This window comes from Solanum lycopersicum, chromosome 10 (genome assembly GCF_036512215.1).
Source record: "Solanum lycopersicum chromosome 10, SLM_r2.1".
In the NCBI taxonomy this organism is placed as follows: Eukaryota; Viridiplantae; Streptophyta; class Magnoliopsida; order Solanales; family Solanaceae; genus Solanum; species Solanum lycopersicum.
Window position 1 is genome coordinate 49,725,248 of NC_090809.1, and position 25,637 is coordinate 49,750,884.

General features: G+C 35.2%; 2 protein-coding genes and 1 long non-coding RNA gene across 3 annotated transcripts; 1 reads left to right on the forward strand and 2 right to left on the reverse strand.

Annotated features, from left to right (window-relative positions):
- Window positions 1-2,160: 2,160 nt before the first annotated feature.
- LOC138339181 (uncharacterized) lies at window positions 2,161-5,816 on the reverse strand. Its single transcript, XR_011212230.1, has 2 exons — window positions 4,748-5,816; window positions 2,161-2,765 (listed from the first exon to the last, which is right to left on the reverse strand). It is a non-coding gene; the product is annotated as an uncharacterized lncRNA (long non-coding RNA).
- A 6,320-nt stretch (window positions 5,817-12,136) lies between these two features.
- Window positions 12,137-12,646, forward strand: LOC101268727 (agamous-like MADS-box protein AGL62). Its single transcript, XM_004248852.1, has one exon. It carries the CDS (start codon window positions 12,137-12,139, stop codon window positions 12,644-12,646), a length of 510 nt encoding a protein of 169 aa, XP_004248900.1.
- A 4,312-nt stretch (window positions 12,647-16,958) lies between these two features.
- LOC101268438 (uncharacterized) lies at window positions 16,959-17,644 on the reverse strand. Its single transcript, XM_004248851.1, has 2 exons — window positions 17,367-17,644; window positions 16,959-17,292 (listed from the first exon to the last, which is right to left on the reverse strand). Exons 1-2 carry the CDS (start codon window positions 17,642-17,644, stop codon window positions 16,959-16,961), a joined length of 612 nt encoding a protein of 203 aa, XP_004248899.1.
- Between the last annotated feature and the right edge of the window lie 7,993 nt (window positions 17,645-25,637).

The following is a 25,637-nucleotide window of genomic DNA, read 5'->3' on the forward strand; positions in this document are numbered from 1 at the left end:
ACACATATAAGATTAACTTAATGACACCTTTTATAATGAACATCTCAAAAGACAATCTTTTTTTTTTATTTTTTTTTTAAAAATAAAAAAAATGTGAGAAGATAGTCAAATATTCACCACGATTGGTACCAACAGTTAGGATTGCAGGTAAATCTCCCATTCTTTTTTTTTAAGATTGAATTAAGGTAATTCCTACAGCTTCAAGTGGTATCTCAAATATACTTAAGAATTGACAAGATCAGTTCATCTTGTTTCAAACAAAGGTTTTAAATAGTATCAATCCTTTTGTTTCAAGTGCACTCACTACAAAGGCTAGTCCTATTTCACACATATTTGAAACATTTGATTATAGGACATTTTCAAAATGCACTCACATTCACAAGAATGTTCAATGCATACAACTGTGATACCATATGCTTGACCCTTATGTAGATCTCCACTAATGTGAGAACATTTGGAATATGATCATGTAGGGCTTGTCATTGGCTTGTAACGTAGGATTAGGGATGGATAGGTTATTTATTTGAAGTAAAAGTGTCTGAATTCCTCCTTGAGTGTCACACAGAATTTGTGCTCTTAATGATTGGTACGCATTTGGCGTCAAATCCTCTTCATTATTCTATGTCCTCTCAAATTCTTTTGAATTCTCATTTTTAACGTTTTTCCCTTCCCTTCTTTTTTTCTTTCTTCTGAGCTTTTTTTTGAGCTTTTTTCTTCTTTTGAGTCCTTACTCCTTGGAGCTTTTCATTTATTCACTTCTTCATTATAATAATTTTTCTTTTTGTTGGAATATTTTTCTTCCAACCTTTCACTGGTCCTGTAAAGGAATTTTCTGCCTTTCTTTATTTCTTCCACTTTTTTTTCTTTTTTTCTCTAGAGTCTTTGCTTCCTTGATTTTGAGAGACTCAATATCTTTGCTTTTTGAAATTTCAAACATTGATCTCCTTTTATAATTTGCACATTCTTTGTGCACTCAAGAAGGTTGGGCCAAGAGAGGGTAGTGCCTGTAAGCACTCAAAAGGGTAGTGGTTAAGATGTTGTTGTCCAAATGAAGGTTTCAGGCTCAAAATGGAAAAATTAGGGATTAATGTAATTTGGTAGGCTTTGAAAGGCACAATCGGGTCAAAAAAGGCCTACAATCCTTTCTCAAACCAAACATTATTCATGATTTCACCTCGAAAAACATTCAGGTCAAGTTCTAGATCAACAGTGTAACACAATTGAACTTCGATCAAAATCTCACCACACAATGCACATGAAACATAAGGTTAGTTTTATTCTTATCTTGATTGAATGCAAGAGAATTTTCAAGCATCACAAAAGTACAGATAAGAGGTACCACGAGAATCTGTGGTTTACCGCAAAGTCAGTCTATTCCATTATATCGAATATGTTTACATGCTCTTAACCATATAGGTCCCGACCGAGTTGAAGACATGACTCTAACAGTATGTACAAATAATTTTTTTTATTTTTTTTGAAAAATGATTAACGAACCCGAGAAGGCTGCCTACGTATCTCATTAACATGAGAATCAGGTACTCGTAGTTCGTGCAGATATGAGTTGAAAAATATGGACAAACTTTTTTTTCTTCAGAAAAAGATAATACCGAACCCAAGAAGGGTTGTGTACGTATCTCACCGAAATGAGAATCAGGTACGTGTAGTTCTGTCGTTAAGGTATATAAGAATTTAAAGATTTAGACAACTCAACGAAATTCCTAGGTATAGCGCCACTAAAATCGTAGTCATGAAGTGTTTTTTTTTCACCAATATATTTTATAGCCTCTTAATCATCAATATTCATGCTGTCAAATACTCCCCTGATTTTTCGTTTTGACTTGATATAATTGAGAAATGCAAGGACTCTAATTTCGCTAATCCTCCTGTCTCTCGCAACTTTGGACAAATAATGATTTCTGAATTCAAACATAAATCAATTTTTCGCTGTGAAGAAAAACAACTCAAGATATAAAAGTGTTATTTCCCGTACATAATGGATAATGCAAAATATCACACAAATAATAAATAAAACACATAAATATTGTTTTAATTAAATACAAACTGAATATATTACATAACATACAAACAATTATTGCGCATCATATACGAATATGCGACCCTTTTATGCCTAGGGTAGGCCTATCGATTCGAAGGATGTATATGTCATTTGAAATATTTCATTGCCTTAAATCTCAAATTTATACAAATTTTATAAATAAAACTGAATGGGGATACATAATAGGGGAAATGTATACAAAATAATCAGTCCCACACAGGGATATGACCCTAAACTATGCCTCCACGAAAGATCCTTCTGCTTTCTTGATTTGTTGTCATCCCCGGGTGCCAATATCTTCGAATATGCTAGTAGCCGGTGAAGCTCTTTCTTTAACCTAAGCAAACTATAACTTAATTTTTACCCTATGAGACAATGATTTTCTCAAACAACGTATACACCCTTCAAATTTAAACACATAAGTATGAACGTCCATTTAGGCAGTGGACTGTTTTAGACTCAAGGTGGTCTTCTAATGGGCTCAACACGCCTTGGGTATTGAGTCATCTTAGTTCAAATGGCGCTATTTTCGGAATTTGGCTCGGCTCTACACTAGTTGACTAGGAGTGGGTTTTATTTTGAGTGGAAAAGGTGATCCAAGCGGACTACTTGGGTTGGGACAGTTAATGATCGTTGACTATCAAGTAGCCAACTACACTCGTCAGGGTGTCCCGAGAAAATCTTTGGTTAATGAACGACTGCGAACCTGCATAATCGTCCTTTAGTGAAAATGAAATAATTATCGTTTGACGGAAAATATTATGCCATGAATGCAATGATAATATACCAACAACAAGATAAATAATGAATAAATACAATATACAAATAATCAGCGAATATAAAAATACAAGGTATAACATAATAATAAAACAAAAATTTTCTCAATTTGAAAAAAATAAAATAAATTCATATTGGTTAAAACCTCATAAAGTCCCCAGCAGAGTCGTCATTCTGTTTACATCCCTACTCTTTCGAAATAGGAAGAAACGTCGCGGCAACTCGAAAATTATTAATTGATTCAATTTTAAAAAAGTTTTAAAATAAACGAGTTTTAAAAAAGAGTCGCCACCTAATTTTAGGAAAACTAGGAAACCAATTATTAAAGCAAAGTCTACGAAACCAATTGATTCTAGATTGGGGGTTCAAGTTATTCCGAGGGGAAGGGGTTAGGCACCCTTCGGAATCCACAAATGTGGTTACCGACTGAATTCATTTTTTTTCAAATTGAGGAAGAATATAAAATAATGTACATATAATAAACACACAATATACACAATAAAATAAAATAAAATAATAATTATCGGCCTAAAGTTTGCCTAACGTCAATATTCATATAATAATGAAATAAAGTACGGTTCGAACTTCATTCGAATAATTCAAGGAGATGCACCTCCGGGTACCTGTAAACACTTAGTAAAAGAGTTAGTACCAAAAATATATAAATAAAAATGAATAACTCAAAAAAAATAAAAATCCGTCTTATTAACATGGGAGGCCTTGGAAATCGACGGTAATTTCTTCATCGGCCAATTTCAACAACTAAAATGTATAAACTTATATTAAAATTCCGTCTTTTATTATTGGGGAGGCCTCTAAACCCGACAGATAGATTTTTCATCGGCCCACCTTCAACATATAAAATATATAAACTTGAATTAAAATTCCGTCTTTTTAAAATGGGAGGCCTCTAAGCCCGACGGATAGATTTTTCATCGGCCCATTTCAACAACTAAAATATATGAACTTAAATTAAAATTCCGTCTTTTTAAAATGGGGAGGCCTCTAAACCCGACGGATAAATTTTTCATCGGCCAATTTTAACTTGTAATGTTCAATGTCTTTCGAACAAGAAATGAAAAAGATAATAAATTTACAAACATAAAATGAGAATGAAGGCAACCGATAATAGAACAATGTCCTAATTACTGTCACAACAGATCAATATGATTTAAAGACAATCCCAATAAATTAACGTATCAAAATAACTATAAAACAAACTAAGATAAAATACAATTAAAGTAGATGAGATTAACAGAAAGTACCAATATGCTATAAACTAAACTAAATTCATATAACTAGCTACTACACTACAAGACGAGAACAACAAATGAAAATAGAATAGATTATTAATTCAAATGTAGAACAAAACTACTTTAACAAAAAATAAAAAAAATAAATAACAATACTACTACAACCTAGTGCAACAGTAGACTTGCAATATATACTTCACAATTTCAAAAAAAAAATAATGTGGAAACAGAGGAGCAATAATAAATGAACACAAACTTGCTAAATCAAAAGAGCCAAAAAAATTGATAAAAGACAATACAAGAATTCAATAATTAAAAGTGAAAAATAATGCAACAGTGAGAACATTTATCAACAATAATACCCAACAATATTATACACTAGTCAAAACGTTAATAACATAATAAATAAGATTAAGACTTAACAAAAAAAACAGATAAAACCCAACTCAAAAGCAAAATAGCCAAACAAAATTAAAGAATATGCAGATTTGAAAAATTTGAAAACTAACAAATAGCTGGACAACTATATTTAATCATTATTAAAAAAATGATCACAATAAATAGAAATTAACAATAAGCAAAATATCACCAAAAGATAAATGAATCAATAGTAAAACATAAGAAAGAACCAAGCAAACAATTTATAGAGGTGGGTTACCGTACTGAAGTATTTTCCAGCCAGATTTGAAACTCCGCCTGAATTGCTTCTCGCCAAACTGCTCTTCGGTTGTTGTTGTCCTCGCTGCTGTCCGTTGGAGCTGTTGTTTGCAGCGCGCTGCTGTTGCTCGCTGGTGGTGGTGCTGTTTTTCAGTCATTTTCAATGACTGCTTCGCTGCAAAAAAGGGAGAAAACAAAGAGAGGTTAGGTCTGGTTGTTGTGGGTTTGGCGAAGAGAGGGAGAGAGCTTTTTGGGTGAGGGTTGTGCTGGCTTTTGGTGCTCTCTGTTTGATCTGAGTTTTGGTCCGGATTCGGTGGGTCTGTTGTGAAGTTGACGGGAAAAACGGGGTCGTTTGGTTCAGCTTAGAGCTTTGCCGAAGCTGCTGGTCGTAAACGAAAAAAACGAAAGAAATGGGGTTGGCGTTGAGCTGCTTCTTCGGCTGCTGTTACAGAGTTGTTGTTGCCTGAAACTCGCCGGTAAAGAGGAGAGGACGAGCGGACTGTCGGTTGGCGTGCTCCTCGCCGACACTGCTATTTGGAATGGTTGTTTCAGTGTTGCTTCCGATGGATTTTTCACCGGAAAAGGGAGAAAAACGAAGGGGTTTGGGGTTTGGGTTTCACCGGAGTTTGGTGGGTGTTAGTGGCGGTTGTCGATGGTTTGTGGAGGTAGGTTTGAAGTTGTTTCAGCTGGAGCATAGAGGGAGGGAGGGAGAGAAGATAAGAAGGGGGGGGGGGGAGAAGGGGCGACGGGAGAGTGGTAGAGAGGGCAGGGAAGGTGGGCGACAGAAAGAGGGAGAAGGGAAGGGAGGCGGCTGAGGCGATTGTTTGCTTGCTGTTTAATGTTCTTCTCCGGTCAGTGGTGGCGTGAGCTCGGAGCAGTGAAAGGGGAGAGGAGAGGGGAAGGGACTGACAGGGGGGCGGACAAAAGGGAAAAGGGAAAAGGACAGGAAGGGGGAGGGGAGAAGAGAAGAGCGGCTGGAGGAAGGGGAGAGGGAGGGGAGAGAGAAGAAGAGGAAGGAGTTTTTTAGGGTTTTTCTCTATTTTTTTTTTGAAAATTTTTATTCCCCTCCACCATATTTTGACCTAGTTTATAACTTAAATAAACACAAAATGGGCTCAAATGACGGGTTTAGTATTGTGGCCCAAAATTATGAATTTTTGAAAATCTTAGGCCAAAATTGGGTGTCAACAATTAATTCTTTATCAAACAAATTAAGGACATTATCAAAAGAATGAGTTATCAGTACGACAAGAATGATCTTTAACAATAATTAATAACTTAGTTATTGCTAAATATGTATTTTTCATAGGTTATTGGTACTCTGTATAAATGTCTCTAAAGTCTATAGCAACTTTAAATCCAATGACAATTAATTAATGTCGGTAAAGGTTGTAACGCTCTTTGTGAACGTGCATATTTATTGCCAATAAAATATTTTTGTTATAATGTATTTTGGACATTTGTTAGTTTAACGAGAACTTGAGTTCTTATTATGCTCAAAAGGAAGAGAAGAAGGAATATGACAAATTAGTTAACTTTCGATAAACGATATGGACTAATTGTCTCAAATTTTTTTTTAGGAAAAGTGCGATGACATACAAAATGTTTGTAGCTAAGAAAAAACAATCAAATTAATATACTAATTGTGGAAAGCAAGAGAGAAATCATTTTAGTTCTTTTTCCAAACTTCATCATTGGTTCCGTATTAGTTATCAGATATTTGTTGTTGTGTTCTATCAAATATATCACAACCACAAACAATTTTCCCAAAAAGCATATGAAGAAAACCTATAGAGGGACACAAGAGAAGACAAACTTTCAATCATCTTTATAGAAATTTTGAACATAATTCAAAGAAAGTCACCAAAATTGTCAATCATGCTTGATAAAACTTTAACAAAAGTTAAAAAAGGGTCACCAAAATAAAAAAAAAAACATTGTCACTGTTACATGAATCACTATGACTTATAGTAAAAGATTAAGCTCCATGAAAACTTTTAGGAATGAAACAAACTTCACAAAAACTTATTTAATGTATTTGAATTTAACTACCCTATAGCGGAAAAAGAAAACCTACAAATTAAAATTGCAAGAAATTCCTCTATTTATACAACATAGGGTTATGCGAACATATATTTATTATGCCTTATTGGAAAGGTCAAAACTCTTTGGAAACGTTAAAACCCTTCAAAACGGTCACAACTTTCATAAAAGTCAATTTTTTTCGTAAAAGTCCCAGCTTTTCATAAAAATCACAACTTTAAAAAAAATCACAATTTTTCATAAAAGTTATGATTTTTCATTAAAAAAAGAAGACTAATTTTGAAAATAAATAAATTTAAAAGGTAATCCTGATTTATGATGATGCCACTTAAGCATATTTAAGGTTCTCCTTTATATAAAATATGATTTTATTGATATATTTATTTATTAAAGATAGAATTTTAATATTATTTAAATCAACCTATTTGACATTAACACATGTTGATGATTTGATTTTTCTGCAATATTTCAAAGTTTATAGGCCCGTAACTTATATCATTTCTAAATATAATTCCTTGTTCATTATTGTCTACCCGACTTGATAGATTTCATTAAAGAATATTAATATTGTTCTATTCGAAAAAGAAAAAAATATTTTTTGTTTATAAGTTTTCGATTTTTTAGGAGTCGCCACTTAATTTGTGAGAAAAATTAAAAAAAACTTTATTTTCAAATGACTTAAACAGATAAAAATCATTTGAAAACAAGAAAGGGGTTTGGGGATTCATATTGTATTTTAAGGTGTTTAAAGCACCTAAAATACCCGTTAAGTACGGTTTTCGGCAACTAACTATCTGGCCAAAAATTGATTGAAATAAAATTATTTAGAATTGGTTGGGAAATAAAACTTAATTTTATCTAAGTAGAAGTATCTAACTTGCCAAAATTTTTTATTTTGAAACTACTTAATCTTGATTCAATTTTAAGTTGCTAAAACATTACGGCGTTCTACTAGGATTGAATTCTTTTAAATTTAAAAATAATAGCGCATAAATATAATCAAATAGACGATAAGACAAAGGAAGGGAGATAGGGAGAGAGAGGGAGGGAGAGATTGGGTCCAACCCGGGTTATCTGTCCGCCTGGATCGGTATTTGGACCCTTTTATTTTTGGTTTTGACCTGTTCGACTTTTTGGGTTTTCAACCCACTTTTCTTTTGTACCTGTCCTAAACTAAGCAAATAATAATACAAGAATAAATACAAAAATAGGAAAAATGACAAGGGCTTATGCCCGAAAATAAACAAAATACAAAAATACATAAAATAAAGGGGGTCTTCTAGTCCAACTCATTCGGCTTTCTTAGTTGCTTCCGAAATTTTTTTCCTTTTCGGATCTACCCGTCATTCATGATTGACTGACTCTAAGAAGGAAATCGAGTCTTAATGACTCTCACGAGGTTCAAGGGAGTGGAGTTCACTGTGAACTCAAATGAATTTCTCATGCAATAAAATAGATAAAGTATATAACTAATATTCGCAATAATTCGGTAAAAGGGAAATTCATTACAATAATAGAATACCACGAAAAAACTACAATCAACATCAATTCTGGGTGTCACATAATTCATGCGCTTCAAATCATGTCAGATGGAAAATTCCAATTTTTCACATCATGGATAAGTTGGAAATATGACCCTTTGAATAAAGAACACATCACTATACTCGAGAATAAATGTTATCACAGCACGTCGGAGAGTAATACGACAAAATCAAAGAATAACTAAGGGGTCAAAACCCCACTTAGCAGGGGGAGGGAAAACAAGCAAGCATAATAGGCTTCGGATAGAAATGACACATCTTTAGACAAACTAATTCAAATTGAGAGAATATATAGGAACTAAGCACTTGATAATAGAAAAAATTAAGATTAAAAAAAAAACATTATATAACTGAAATGGGGTTTACTAACGAGAGACAATTCACTTGAAAATTAAACACAAACTAAACTTGGAGCTCTATAACAATGTCGCTATAAATTACTTACAAAACCAAGCATGGAGGTTACAGCGAAATGAGCACACACAAAGACTAAAACCAGTCTAACAACCATGCCAGATTCTATTTGAATACGAAAGAAAAACATTTAACATGATGGCTAGATAATAGTCTAACAGTGAATAAACGCAAGGAAAATCGAGCTCATTTACTTAGATAAGAAAAATGACGGGCATGCTAATATTTATAGAGAATGTTAGCATAAAAGGATAAAGGGTCTTTCGCATTTTTTTAATAATATAGAGAAACTATTTCATCCAAATGGCAAGAATGACATGAAATTACAATACAAATAGTAACCAAATAGAGGGATAAAATTTGTATTGCATTGCACAACTGTCAAACAACACGATAAATCACTTCAAATAAAACTTCCTCAGATTCAACCCCCCATTTCATAAAAATGACTACAACTGAAAAACTCTGCAAGGCTCAAATTTGAACAACCTTGAGGCCTAAAACGTTAATTCAAAATCATACAGTAAATCTCAAGGAATGCAACTACCTAGCATGCTGCAAGGGAATTCGAAGATGCATGACTGTGAGATATACCATTCAAAGTCATTTAAGGCAAAGAAAATCTTAGCTAATTATGCTAAGAATCTATAAAACTCTAACCAAATAGTAGCTGAGGAACGCATAGAAAAACAGTAAGAAAAAGAGATAGAGCATCACAGCCTTCACCATTAGACACTTGGGACAACCGTGACTTAATTAATTTCATCAAAACCACAATACTAAACAACAAAGAAAATATACCAAATGACAACGATACTTTCCATAGGAAAGGACTCCATGCTTCAGAACGTAACCACATTTGAAATAAAATTTTGGTAGAAAAGTAACTAGTGACCCAAGAAGAAACAACAAACTCTCATAGAACACAAGCATCGATACGAACTAACAAACAGATTCATCAATAATTTGCTTACAATGAGTCAAAGAGAAAGAAGAGGAAATTGATCCTTAACATTAACATATATAGCAGCCCATAGAACAGAGAAACCAGCGACGACACGCTAAAATAAATGCTTGAACTGATAAGCGATATATTACATTCGGAGGTGCAGCGAACAGGGACAACACGAACAGAGCGACGATCTTTCCCACCACTAAGTTCGTACACGAACAACGAAAATTCAAGTAACCCCGAAAATATTTGTCTTACGGCTCTTGAACTATGCTGCTAAATGAAGAACACGTTTCACAAGACTTTTGTAAAAAAGTTTTTTAGCAAAACTTTGAAATGCCTCTCTTTATTTTGGACTAGATGGAGCAGCTCGAACAAAAAATTTCAGATACTTCCACTAAATCCTGACCCCAAATTTTCAACTAAATTTTTCCCAACCTCTCACCAAGGTGGAGAAGGGGATATTTATAGGCGGAAAAATTAGGGCTCAGATAGGGATATCGTGGAAACTTCTTGACAAGTTTTGGACAAAATTGGGATTTAATGTGAAATTTTGAAATTTAAACCCTAGCAAGGACGAGCAGGCTGGAAATCTGTACGAACCGTGTACAATTTTCCAACGGAAATAGACGAGAGTCGTCCAATCTCGAGCGAAGGACAACAAATTTTGGAGATCACTCCACCTGTCCTGCGAAGGACGCATTTCTTGCTGAAAACGTACAAAATATGCAGAGATTCATCAAGAGCTTCTCTCTCGCATAGCCGTTGACATTGTCGTCTAGCGAAACGTCGTGAAGATGGCGTGAATAGTAGTCTCGTCACGCGTTTCTCACACGTTAAAATGGAAGAAGAAAAAGAAGAAGAGGGATAATGCAGATGGGTCGGGTTGCGCTGTTGAGCTTAGCTGAATGGGAGTAAAAGGATTGGGCTGGAAGAAGGAAATAAAATAAATGTGAGCTGGATTTTTATATTTTAGTTGGTTGTGAGGGAATTGGGCTGGGGATAGAGATTTGGGCTGCGGAAAATCTAAGGAAGGCCCAAATTTAGTCTTTTAGCTTAAATGCTACCACTTTAGTCAAAATAAAATTATAAACGGTCAATTTGATTAGATAAGACGAATTAACCAAAATTAACAAGCTTCTTAAGGTTAACAAAATAAAATAATTAATTCAAAAATAAACTAATATTTCAAAATATGAGCTAAAATGCTTAAACAAATATTCGTCAACAAAATGATACTATCACTTTACACTTTTTTCGATTTTAAATATTCGTAAAATTTAAATGATCATACGAATAAATATGCAAGATAATACGATAGTTGAAACAATAGAGACAACGTCAAACCTTATTTAAAATAACTCGCAATTCAAAATTTATTTATTACTGTTATGATTAAACTTAAGATTCACTTTTATATTAATATATTTTCCTGTTATGGTTAAACTTTAGATTTAGTTTTATATTAATATATTTTCCTATTATGTTAAACATTAGATTTTGTTCTGTAATAATATATTTTCCTATTTTGGTTAAACTTTAGATTTGGTTATATATTGATATATCTTCCTATTATAGTTCAATTTTAGATTTAGTTTTATATGAACATATTTTCTTATTATGGTTAAGCTTTAGATTTAGTTTTTTATTAATATATTTTCCCAAAATGGTTAATCTTTAGATTTGATTTTATATTAATATATTTTCATATTATGGTTTAGCTTTAGATTTGTTTTAATTATTAACATATTTTCCTGTTATGGTTAAACTTTAGAATTAGATCTATACTAACTTATTTTCCTATTATGGTTAAATTTCAGATTTAGTTTTGTATGAACATATTTTTTTTTATTATGGTTAAGCTTTAGATTTAGCTTTATGTTAACATATTTTCCCATTATGGTTAAACTTTAGATTTAATTTTATATTAATATATTTTCATATTATGGTTTAACTTTAGATTTGGTTTAATTATTAACATATTTTCCTATTTTGGTTAAACTTTAGAATTAGATTAATATTAACTTATTTTCCTATTATGGTTAAATTTCAGATTTAGTTTTATATTGACATATTCTTCTGTTACCATTAAATGTTAACTTTAATTTTATATTAATATATTTTCCTGTTATGGTTTTTAGATTACTTTTATATTAACATTTTTTAATTATGATTACATTTAAGGTTTATTTTTTTAATGCAAATGGAAAGTTTGATTTGCTTTTTACACAAAAAATTTCTATCTACAAGTTGATAAATTATAAAATTCATTTCACTTACTAATTTTCTCTATGATGAAGATATTATTTTTATTTATAATAGAAATTTTGTTATGTGCCACTTGATAAAAAACTTAACGTATATAAATAGTTGCGATATCGTCTTTTCATAAGTATCATTTACTAAAATCATTTCATAAATCGTGTTTTATCAATTAGCCATGGAGAATAAAAAGGCTAAAGGACGTCAAAAGATACCAATGAAAAAAATGAAAAATGAAAAGGCCTTGTTAAGTTCATTTTCAAAGCGCCGTGATGGTTTGTTCAAAGTAGCGAATAATCTCGTAAAAGAATTTGATGTTGACATTGGAATAATAGTGTTTGCTCCTACTGGTAAGCCTTATTCATTTTTTCACCCTACAGCTGATGCAGTCATTTCTCGTTTTCAGAATCCTGATACGCAGTTAAGTGATGAAACTCACCTGGCCATGGTTTTTGCTCAAAATTCGGTGAATCAACTCGAAAAAAAGCTTGAAGAACTTGACATCAAAGAAAAAATTGAAAGTGATCGAACAAATTATCTTGACCAAATGACAGAAACTAGACAGAAAGGTTGGTGGGAATCGATTGAGCAACTTAATGAAGATGAAGTGTCCAAGTTTGAAGCATGGTTGAATGTTGCTAGTTTTACTATGCACTACCGTTTGAACCAATCAATTGTTTCATCCTAATTGGGATGTGAATCTTGTGGATTGTTAAGTTTGAATGAAATCACACATAATTTATCTTAGGTTATCAAATTCAGGTTCAGAGTTTCGATTCAGGTTTTAGGATTTAGTTTTTAGAGTTCAGGATCAAGTCATGGTCATGGTCAAGGTCAATATTTGGCGTTAGAATCAAGATTCAGGATTCAAGTTCAAGAATAGAGTTCAAAGTTTAAGGTTTAGGGTCCTAGAAAGTTCAAATTTATATTATTGAGATGTTGGAGTTTTTGTTTTGCCTTTTATTTTATTTTAATAATATTACAATCATGTAAGTTGCTATCATTTTCATTAATAATATATGATCTAGTTGTTTATGTTATTTTCTCATTTAAATAAACAAACATTCGTATCTCTTTTCGATTTTAGATTTTAAAAATTATTTTTCAAATTCAACTCAAATGTTGTCAAACCTTATCATATGCATTATTATAATTAAATCAAAATATTTAATTGAACCAAACTTCTTTTGTAATTTGGTTTAGGATTATAACTTTTTTTTAAAAAATAATTTATCAATTGACTTGTTATATCATGTTCTATATCTATAATACTAGTGGAAAGTTGTTCATGCTCTACACGAGCCCAATGAATTAGTATTAAAAGTTGAATGCGCAATTAATAATCAGAAGATTGTTGCATAGAACATGAAATTTATCTAATTTCTTTATAAATAACTATATAAAAAAACATAAAATACAAATGTTGTCCCCAAAATTTAATAGAGCCTCAGTTACTCCATTTTTTAAAACCATAATGCTGCTTGTTGCATATTGGTTGTACCATTATCCTCACTATGCTATTAAGTACCTTTGTCTTTGCAGGTTGGTGCAACATATCTTGTTCAACTAAAATTGTTTAGGCTACTTTTTTCCATTGTTTGGACTTGTTGATATTACTTAATCCTCTAGCTTTCTCAAGAGAGTGAATTATACTTTGTTTATATGAGCTAAAATGCTTAAACAAATATTCGTCAACAAAATGATACTATCACTATTATACTTTTTCCGATTTTAAATATTCGTAAAATTTAAATGATCATACGAATAAATATGCAAGATAATACGATAGTTGAAACAATAGAGACAATGTCAAACCTTATTTAAAATAACTCACAATTCAAAATTTATTTATTAATGTTGTTTTCATTATATATATATATATATATATATATATATATATATATATATATATATATATATATATAAATTCATAAATTTAATTATTTTTTAAATTATTTAAACTCGAGAAGCTTGCTAGTTAATTACCATCGAGGCGGGTCAAAATTTGGGTGTCAACAATTGTCCCTCCTTTTACTTGGGTTGATGCAAGAAATCTGAGGAAAATGAAATTGACCAATCTAATTTTGACCGACCTCATCTTCATATTTGACAAAAGATTTTTGGTATGGACTTTAGGGATTATGGCCGTACCCCGAAAAGGGTTTCCTATATATCTCAGGCTATATGAGAATTCAAGGCACTTGTAGTTCGACACTCTCGAGTTAACGAACAATTTTTAAAGAATTTAAAACTCATCTAGACACCGGATTATGAAGGGATCGAAATGCTCGAGAATGGGATTAGAGAGTGAATGTTAGAACACAGCTGAGTTTTCAACATTGAACCCGCCTACATATCCCTTAAATATTAAGAATCAGGCTGCTTGTGGTTCGACTCGATCGTTTGAAAAGGAAATCTATTATGCTAGATAAACCTTTGGCTCTAGACAAGTGACAAAATAAGTCAATTATGAAAAGGAGGCTTGTAACCTCTTAGCCATGAATGTGGAGCTATTGACACCTATAGGTAAGAACTTACACAGATATAATTTCGAAAACTCTTGGCACCTCGTCACTCAAATTGGAAACTTTCTTCCGGCAGACACCGAAATTCCTAAGAGTTTGACACTCCTCTTTGGACTGTGTCCCAGTTCGCTGCTGAGAAAAGTTCCACGTTGTGATGCATCCCTTTTGATGTTGTCCACACCTGTATTTTTAGAGAATTCATCCTTTCGGAGGCTCTCAACAAAGACGTGTTGAAACTTAGTTGTTCTCCTTCTTCATTTGACGTTACCTTGATCGGTTCGACGTAAAGCAAATAAAGCTTATGTCTTATGTTTGCAATGTAATCTTCAATGTACTCTTCATTTAATGTCAACATAAAGGAAAGTTGATGCGGTGCTAATACTTCTCTTGATGTCATCTTCGATGTTCTTCTTGATGTTTGCTTTTATAACAAAATGCAGTTGGTGCTGATGGCTAAATATTTCTCTTAGGATGCATGATTTCCATTTTTTGTAGTGCATGCCTTCTTGTGGGGCATGAATATCTTCTCGCGATACGTAAATTTCTGCAAGGCATGAAATCCTCTCGCGATGCGTAAATTTCAACGAGGCATGGAATCTTCTCGTGATGCATAAAATTCTGCGAGGAATAAAATCTTCTCGCGATGCATAAATTTCTATGAGGTATGAAATCTTCTCGCAATGCATAAATTTCTACGAGGTATGAAATCTTGTCGCGACGCTTGGAATTCGCGATGCATGAATATTGACTTACGATGCATGATTTCTCATGATGCATGGACATTGACTCGCGATGCATGGTCTTCCGCGATGCATGGATATTGACTCGCAATGCATGATCTTCTGCGATGCATGGATATTGACTCGCGATACATGATCTTCCGCTATGCATGAGTATTGACTCGCGATGCATGATCTTTCGTGATGCATGAATATTGACTCACGTTGCATGATCTTCCGCGATGCATGAATATTGACTCGCGATGTCATTTTTGAAACCAAATGAAGATAGTGTTTTGAACGAGCAACATAGTGATCTTCTGGTTGCATTCTGGATAATCATATCATCACAATTAATAATAGTTGTAAAACAACTTTCTAGATAGTGTATTGTCTTGATCGTCAATAAAATAAGTGACCCCTCCGGGTAACGTATAGTATCATATCTGGCATTATGATGCAAATGATGTCCTTTACGGCAACTGTAAAGTCTTCCTTGAGATTTTCGCTTGATTCCTTCGAATCCAACTGGATATTCCTTGAAAACTTAGTGTTGTTGGAAATCGAATGAAATAAACAAATCATATTCCCAAGTCTCCGACATAAGCGATACATAATGCTTCTTGCTTCTAGGAAAACTATTGATTCTGGGATAGTTTTCTCCTCCTTTGACTTCTCCATATTAATCCATCAGAAAAATTTACTTATTTCAGAGCAAAGCTATTAACCTGCATCCACATAAAAATTGTTAGTTTTAAAATAGACTGATATTTGTCGATTCCTTCAGTTGTCTGCTCCTCGTCCTGCTACCTTCGGTTGATTTCCCGATCTCCCAACTCTTGATAGATAAAACAAAATATTTTATGTCAAAATAAATGGAACATAAAAGGAAAATTCTAAGAAAAATATATTTTTGCAAAGTAGTATTTTGGAAAAGATCACTGCCAAGTGTCATGTCACGTCAGACTTAGTGAACTTCTGAGCCTGATGCTTGGAGGTATATTTGATTATTTGCTGGGGAGTATTCGGAGTCACTACAAACTGTCGATAAACCAGTTGAAATTTTGAGGTCATCCTCAAAATGTAGTCCCAGATAATGTTTTGGTTACCTTCAACTGTCGGTAGTAAATCATGGAATTTTCGAGATCCTCTTGAAAATTCTGTCCAAGTTGCAAATTTTGAAGTATCTTCAGTCTTTGACTTGTTGAGGTAGAACCTTTTTCTCGAGAATTTTTGAGTTCCTCTTAAAAATTCTGTCCTAGTTTATATTGTAAAGAGGAATAGAAATCTTACAGAAGATATGACCAAACCCTTGTGGCGCCTACATATTCCTTAAGGCATGAATCAGGTCAAACGTAGTTCCCCCCTCAAAGGTTGAAAAAATAAGAAAATTACAAAGAAACCGACCGAGGCCGACACAGGCCGCCTACGTATGTCATTCTTGAGAATTCAGGTCGAACGTAGTTCAAACACAAAGAAATATTAAAAGGGATAAATGGGTGACCGAGGCCGACACAGGCCTCTTACGTATCTCATTCTTGACAATTCAGGTCAGACGTAGTTCATTACAAAGGGATAAAAATTTAAGCAAAACAAATACAACAAATAGAATGATTACAAGCAAAAAACAAAAATGCAAACCAAAGCTTCACACGTAGTATCTCTTTACAGCATCCGAGTTGATTGGTTTCGGCCATACGGTGTCATCCATCTCCGACAAGACCAAAGCACCTTCGGATAATACCTTGCGAACCATTTAGGGTCCTTGCCAATTTGATGCAAATTTTTCTTTGTATTCGTCTTGATGAGGGAAAATGCGCTTAAGAACCAACTTACTAACTTCAAAAATTCTAGCTCTTACTCTCTTGTGAAAAACACGAATCATTATCTGTCGATATATTTGACCATGACAAACGACGACCATTCTCTTCTCGTCGATCAAGGTCAACTGATCAATCCGCTTGCCAACCCATTCAGCATTACTCAACTCAGCTTCTTGGATAATTCTCAAGGATGGTATTTCAACTTCGGCGGGTATGACTGCTTCTGTCCCATACACTAGCAAGTACGGAGTAGCTCCAGTCGATGTTCTGGAGGTCGTTCGATAAACCAATAAAGCATATGACAACATTTTCTCATCCATCTGAATCTCATGATAACCTACGTAACAATCCACAAATGACTGCATTTCATGCCTAGCCAGGTATCAATCAAAATATGAATATTTGGCAACGGAAAATTATCCTTCGGGCTAGCTTCGTTGAGATCCCTATAGTTGACACGAATCCTGATTTTCCCATCTTTCTTGGCAACTGGAACAACATTGGCTAACCAAGTTAGGTATTGTGTCAATTTCATCAATCGAGATTCTATTTGCTTGGTGATCTCTTCTTTGATCTTTGAACTTAGTTCAGGCTTGAACTTCTGAGCCTTTTGCTTCATTGGATCGACCCCGGGTTAATTGGCATTTTATGAGATACTACATCGGTATTCAGCCCTTGCATGTCACCGACTTTCCAAACGAACACATCAATATATTCAGTAAGCAAAATGAATCAGACCTTCTCTCTGAGCTTCATTTAGGTGGATGCTTTATCATTTCTCTTCTTCGTCTTCATGTCATCATCTGAGGGGATGTACCCCAAACCATATTTGGCTCCCATAACAAGGATCGAAACAGGCTCAATACTTCCTTGGGAATTTCTTCCCAATTCAAAACCTAGTAAGCAGTTAAACACACATATCCCGTTCTAAAACATACAGGGGAACCCTTTTGTGCCAAGGGTAGGCCTAGTGTATTTGAAAGATGTATGTGTTAATTTAAACCAAATAAACAATTCCCCCAAAATAAATTTCACTAGTGAATAACATTGTTCACAAAGGGGAAAATAAAGGACAAGATATTATATAAAAACCCATGCAGGGGCCATTTGAAAGTGTAATAAAGGTAGGCCCACTCAGGGTCTAAGAACAACGTAAATACATATAAAAAACCCACGCAGGGGCGAAGTCCACTATGCCTCTCTAGATGATCCTGCTCCGTCGTTGTTCCCCATAGTCTTGTATTGCTGAAACATATATCTTAACATTAGCAAAATCCTTCACCCAGACGTCCTTTGTCTTCCAAGCTTTCATATCACATCCTCTCAATTTTCTCCTTGATCCAGGTATCGAAATCATCATAACCACGCCTCAGTCTTTCCACTTCTTGAGTCACCCTCTCAAGAGTATCTTGGTTCTCGACAAACTTAGTGTACACCTCTTGGGCCTCTTTCTTTACCTCTTGTAGCTCGGCCATTGCTTTGACTTCTCTGTCCGTCACGCTGCGAAAGCTACGCGGGATTTGAGAGGAGATGTTTTTAATGTCCCTCTTTAGCCATTCTTTTAAACCCTTGTCATATCCAGCATTAAATCGATTAGGGGCGATGGTGTCTTTATCCATACGCTTGACACTTTTCCATTCTCTGAACATTTCAGTCGATTCGTGCACTCTATCATCTCCAATATCGTATGCGTAAGCGCCATAGTACGCTTCTTTTAGTACCGTTTATCTCCTCTCTAATTGTCGCAAGACTCGAAAGAGTGCATAAGGGTGAATTCCCCGAATACCTGGTAGAGGAAGAACAACCTGTTTGCGGCTCTCCACGATAACTTCTTTGGAGATGAAACAATCAAGCATTTATTGGAGATCTTCTTCTCTCAACTCGAAGAAAATTTGAGCCCATCTCCCCCTAGTTCTTCGATTGTCCATATTTGCCCAGTACAACATGTCGTTCAAATCTTTAAGGGTGTTCTTGTAGTCAAGAGTATGCAGCTCTCGAGTCCCAGCACCCTTCGCCAAATGGCTGAGGATCCACCACTAAAGGAGCAAATTGCATCCTTGGAAGTATCGATGCCCCTCTCTACATTTTCCCACGGCTCGATACATATCGGATAGGATGACCGGAGCTATAGGGTAGTATTTTGTTGTCCCTTGGTTTTCATACCCTTTGAGCAAGGTATGCATGATTTTTATAACTCGGGTATTGATACTCAGACTTGGACCATGAGGGAAGACCATTGTTCCCAATAAGGCCATAGCAAATGCTAGAGGACAAATTGAAAGACCATTCTTTGGCTATCCCAATATCCCGTAAGGACCTCAATTAGTTCTGGCCAACCGTTCATATTGATTAATTCTATTAACGCACCCACATATTTGTTGAGGGTTCTTCTATGATTTCCGTCGAGATTGTCATACCACATTATGAGTTGAGGTGGCGCTGCTATGACCATATCAAACTTTGGGAAATGATCTATATCTACAAAACAGAAACTTAGTTAGGTTTTACCACCCCCAAATTGGTTTTCACACGTACATCATTCAAATGTCAAATAATATGATATATCGTGAGGTCGAAGACCATAGACACAATTTTGGCGGTTTTCTACTAAATGGACTTAATATATTTTGGGTATTAAGCCGTCTTAGGCTCATGCTTAATTTTTTGTTTTGGTTTTGCTATAACCTAGTCTTACTAGAATAGTTTTCAAATTGACGGTTACTCGAGTCTAACAAACATCGAGGTGAAGCTACCAAACAACGTCGGATGACCGCATTTCAACTATTTTTTTGATATTTCTAAATGAATTCTTTGTGTATTTCTAAAAGAAGCCGTGGAAAGCCACGTAACTTCCGTTTCCTTATGCATACTACTTTCCGTTTGGCAGAAGAATGTCATGGAAATGCAAAAAATTTAAAACTAAGGTAAACTAAACAAGTAAATAATTTATCGCAAATAGCCAAAGAACGTTAGTTTTAAGGCTAGAATCCTCCTATTCCCCAGCAGAGTCATCATTTCTGCTTTAATCTAAGAAGAAGAAAATATTTTTTGTTTTATAAGTTTTTGATTTTTTAGGAGTCGCCACTTAATTTTTGAGAAAAATTAAGAAAACCTTTATTTTCAAAAGACTTAAACAAATAAATATCATTTGAAAACACGAAAGGGGTTCAGGCATTCATATTGTATTTTAGGAAGGTGTTTAAAACACCTAAAATACCCGTTAAGTATGGTTTTCCGACAACTAACTATCTAGCCAAAAATTATTTAAAATAAAATTATTTAGAATTGCTTGGGAAATAAAACTTAATTTTTTAAAGTAAAAGTATCTAGCTTGCCAAAATTTGTTATTTCCTAAAACATTACGACATTCTACGGGGATTGAATTTTTTAAACTTTAAACTAATAGCACATAGATATAAGCAATTAGACAATAAAACAAAGGGAGGGATATAGGGAGAGAGAGAGGGAGGAAGAGATTGGGTCCAACCCGGGTTATATGTCTGCCTGGACCGGTATTTGGACCCTCCTATTTTTGGATTTTGACCCGTTTGACTTTTTGAGTTTTCAACCCACTTTTCTTTCGTACCTTTCCTAAACAAAGCAAATAATAATTCAAGAATAAATATAAAAATAGGAAAAAGAAAAAGGCTTATGCCCGAAAATAAACAAAATACAAAAATGCATAAAATAAAAGGGGGTCTTCTAGTCAAACTCCTTCGGCTTTCTTAGTTGCTTCCGAAATTTTTTCCTTTTCGGATCTGTCCGTCATTCATGATTGGTTGACTCGAAGAAGGAAATCGAGTCTTAATGACTCTCACGAGGTTCAAGCGAGGGGAGCTCAAGGTGAACTCAAACGAATTTCCCATGCAATAAAATAGATAAAGTATATAATTAATCTTCGCAATAATTCAATAAAAGGGAAATTCATTACAATAATAGAATACCACAAAAAAAATTACAATCAACATCAATTCTGGGTGTCACATAATTCATGCACTTCAAATGATGCCAGATGGAAAATTCCAATTTTTCACATCTTGGATAAGCTGGAACAATATTACCCTTTCAATAGAGAACACATCACCATACTCGAGAATAAATGTTATCACAGCAAGCCGAAAAGTAATATGACAATATCAAGGAATAACTAAGGGGTCAAAACCCCACTTAGTAGGGGGAGGGAAAACAAGCAAGCATAATTGGCTTAGGATAGAAATGACACATCTTTAGACACACTAATTCAAATTAAGAGAATATATATGAACTAAGCACTTGATAATAGAAAAAATTAGGATAAAACAAAAAAAACATTATATAACTGCAATGGGGTTTACTAACGAGAGACAATTCACCTGGAAAGTAAATACAAACTAAATTTGAAGCTCTGTAACAGTGTCGCTATAAATTACTAACAAAACCAAGCATGGAGATTACAGCGAAATGAGAACACACAAATATTAAAACCATGGAATACACGAAAAAAACCTTTTTTAAGTTAAAATAAAATATGCATATATTTACAGTATCGAGTCAAATACCATGCCAGATTCTATTGGAATACGAAAGAAAATAATTTAACATGATAGCAAGATATTAGTCTAACAGTGAATAAACGCTAGATATTAGTCTAACAGTGAATAAACGCAAAGAAAATTGAGCTCACTTAATTAGACAAAAAATTGACGGCATGCTAAAAGGATAAAGGGTCTTTAGAATTTTTTTTTATTAATATAGAGAAACTATTTCATCTAAATGGAAAGAATGACATGAAATTCCAATACAAATAGTAACCAAATAAAGGGATAAAATTTGTATTGCATTGCACAACTGTCAAACAACACGATAAACCACTTCAAATAAAACTTCCTCAGATTCAGCCCCCCCCCCCACATTTCATAAAAATGATTACAACGGAAAAACTCTGCAGGGCTCGAATTTGAACAGCCTTGAGGCCCGCAACATTAATTCAAAATCATACAGTAAATCTGAATTCTGTAGGAACTGTGTACAATTTCCCAACGAAAATGGACGAGATTCGTCCTATCTCGAGCGAAGGACAACAAATTTCAGAGATCACTCCACCTTATCTGCGAAGGATGCATTTCTTGCTGAAAACGTTTAAAATATGCAGAGATTCTGTAACGACCTGTGGGTTAGTCGTTCTGAGCAGTAGATTTTATTTCTGGAAAAATTGGCTAAGTCGATGGATCCCACGACGAACCGTCATGGGCACGACGGACCGTCGTGGGGGTCTCGTTCCAAAACACTTAGAATTTTGAAATTTGGGTACTGAAATCGACTCTCTGAACTTCGTAACGGAATGGCAGGACGGACCGTCGTGGGCACGGCGGACTGTCACACATCTTCCACAGAAACTAACTCTCTGAACTTTGCGATGGACCTGTAGGACGGACCGTCACAGCCATGACGGACCGTCATAGGTTGCGTAATCCTAGGCTGAGTCGGATTTCCTTAAATGTTTTAAGGGACGTTTTGGACTATTCCTGCTTTAATTATAAAGTTAGTGGTTTAATATTAATAACTCAATTACTTGGGGGTTAAAAGAGGTAACCTTGAGTTAATTAGTGGGTTAATTCCTCATCTTTTATACTTAATTATATGATAATTAGGGTAAAAAAAGGGTTTGAATAAGAAAAAAAATAGAAAGAACAAAGAGAGAGAGAGGATCGAACGAGAAAGAGGAGAAACGAGAAGAAGAACAAAGCTTTGGGAAATTGCTTGCTTGATCAAAATTCTTCGGTGGAGGTAGGTTATGGTTTTTATGCTTTTCATAGTAAACTCTTAATAGCGAATGATATGTATTGGGTAGTGTTGTAAACCCTTCTATATGCTTAATTGTATGCTTGCATGAATGTGATTATGTAATTATGATAAAATAAGCATGATGAGGCTATTGAATCCTAAATCTTGAAAAACCTCTTTGTTAATGATGATGCCTTAGTATGAAGGAAGGCTTGATGAACTAAAGTAATGAGATTGATGATGCCTTAGTATGAAAGAAGGCTAGATGAATTAACAGAATGAGATTAGGGGATCGGGTGTCACAAACCGACACGTAGAATTAGGGGATCGGGTGTCATGAACCGACACGTAGAATTAGGGGATCGGGTGTCACGAACCGACACGTAGAATTAGGGGATCGGGTGTCACGAACCGTCATGTAGAATTAGGAGATCGGAGTGTCACGTTCCGACACATAGTATTAGGGGATCGAAGTGTCACAATCCGACTCCAGGATAGTATGATGAGGATCGGAGTGTCACGTACCGACACGAGAGGAATAAAGATAATGAATCTTGAAAGATGTTAATATACTCGATTTAAAGAACCTATTTCCTAAATGATATGATATGGAGGCTTGAGCCCTCATGAGTGTACTTGACGTTATTTATCAAAGATTCTTGTACATGTTGTTGCTACAGATTGAGTATTGTAGTTGATTTATGATATGATCTGATATATACTGTTTTCTATTTTGAGTTTGCCGATGATATCTACTCAGTACCCGTGTTTTGTACTGACCCCTACTTGTATATTTCTTTCTTGTTATTTGTGGAGTGCAGCAAACGTGCCGTCGTCTTCAACTCACGACGCGTTTTGGGTCGTGACAAACTTGGTATCAGAGCATTAGGTTCGTTGGTATCATCACACAAGAACGAGTCTAGTAGAGTCTTAAGGAACAGTAGAGGGACGCCTTTACTTTTCTTTGAGAGGCTATAAGGCTTTAGGAAAATTCCATTCTTTCGTTCTTTCTTTCTTTCGTGCTATTACTTGGATCCAATTGGTATCTAGGTGATACAAATTGGTATCTGACCATCTTCACTCTATTTCGCAGATGGTTAGAACTAGAGCAACAACCGCGCCAACATCAACATCGGCAAGACAAGATGCATCTGATCCAGCCACTGAGACTGTAGCTCAAAGAGGAGCAGTGGCAAGAGGCCGCGGTAGAGGTCGCGGGAGGACGTCCTCTAGAGGAAGAGGATGAACGCCTGGCCCATCTTGTACTAGGGCGGTGACTCCTCCACCGACTGAAGAAGTAATAAGAGAAGGGGAGGATGGGGAAAATAAACAAGTGCAGAATGAGAAATTGCCACCCCAACCTACCCCAGAGATGATCAATCAGGTTCTTGCTTATCTTAGCGGGTTATCTGATCAAGGCCAGACACCTCCAGTGTTTTCTGCACCAGCACCTCAGGTTCCGGAGGTACAACATGCGGCTACTATGGCTCCCCGCATGGATGCCTCATTGGAAATAGGCACGTTTCCTCGTCTGACTACAGGGCCGATAATGATAAATGATCAGCATGAACTTTTCAGTATGTTCTTGAAATTGAAACCTCCAGTCTTCAAGGGTGCTGAATCTGAGGATGCCTACGATTTTCTGATTGACTGTCATGAGCTACTACACAAGATGGGTATAGTAGAACGGTTTGGTGTTGAGTTTGTGACTTATCAGTTTCAAGGGAACGCCAAAATGTGGTGGCGGTCACATGTTGAGTGTCAACCAACAGAGGCACCACCTATGACTTGGGTATCATTCTCTAGATTGTTTATGGAGAAGTATATACCCCGCACTTGAGGGATAGGAAAAGAGATGAGTTATTGAGCCTAGAACAAGGTAGGATGTCGGTTACTGCATATGAGGCTAAGTTTCATGCATTATCCCGGTATGCCACCCAACTATGTTTTAGTCCACAAGAGTGGATTCGCCGTTTTGTGAAGGGGTTGAGGTCAGAATTGCGAATTTCAGCCTTACAGGTAGCGGCTACAGCGAAATCTTTTCAAGAAGTGGTAGACTTTGTGATAGAGGTAGAGGGAGTGAAACCAGATGACTTCACCATGGAAACGACATCAAAAAGGTTTCGAAAGGGATGTGAGTTTAATGGTTCTTACTCTAGAGGACAGGGTTCAGGAGGTTACTCAGTCCAACCAATTTCAGTCTTCACTACAGACTGTAGTTGGGGGTCCACCTCAGACCGGTCAACATCTCTGAGAGACCTATGCTTGACTCCAAGGAGTGTTATGGATGTGGGAAGACTGGACATATTAGGAGGAATTGTCCAAAACAGAGTTATAGACCCCCAATAGCTAGAGGTAGAGGTGGTCAAGGTAGAGGCCATTATTCTGGAGAACATGGTGGCCGAGGTAATGGTAGTCACCAAAACGGCCGAGGTAACGGGCAAACTGGAGCCACTACAGCACAACATGGTAGGGGCAACGGGCAGACAGGTGATAGGGCCCATTGTTATGTTTTCCCTGGGAGATCTGAAGCGGAGACATCTGATGCTGTCATCACAGGTAATCTTTTGGTTTGTGATTGCATGGCTTCTATATTTTTTGATACTGGATCCACATTTTCTTATGTATCTTCCTCACTTGATAATGTTCTTAATTTACATTGTGAATTGCTTGACATGCCTATTCGTGTTTCTACTCCGGTGGGTGAGTCTGTGATAGTTGAAAAAGTGTATAGGTCTTGTTTGGTGCCTTTTGTAGGGAGCAACACTTATGTAGACTTGGTTATCTTAGAAATGGTTGATTTTGATGTAATTCGGGGTATGACTTGGCTTTCTCCAAATTTTGCGATC

Bases quoted from the DNA above. Each gene is read 5' to 3' on its own strand.
- LOC101268727 (XM_004248852.1), top strand. From the start codon at position 12,137: ATGGAGAATAAAAAGGCTAAAGGACGTCAAAAGATACCAATGAAAAAA.
- LOC101268438 (XM_004248851.1), bottom strand. From the start codon at position 17,644: ATGAAGCAAAAGGCTCAGAAGTTCAAGCCTGAACTAAGTTCAAAGATC. The intron at 17,293-17,366 runs GTAGGTTATCAT...AACGACCTCCAG, and splicing joins AGTCATTTGTGGATTGTTAC to AACATCGACTGGAGCTACTC.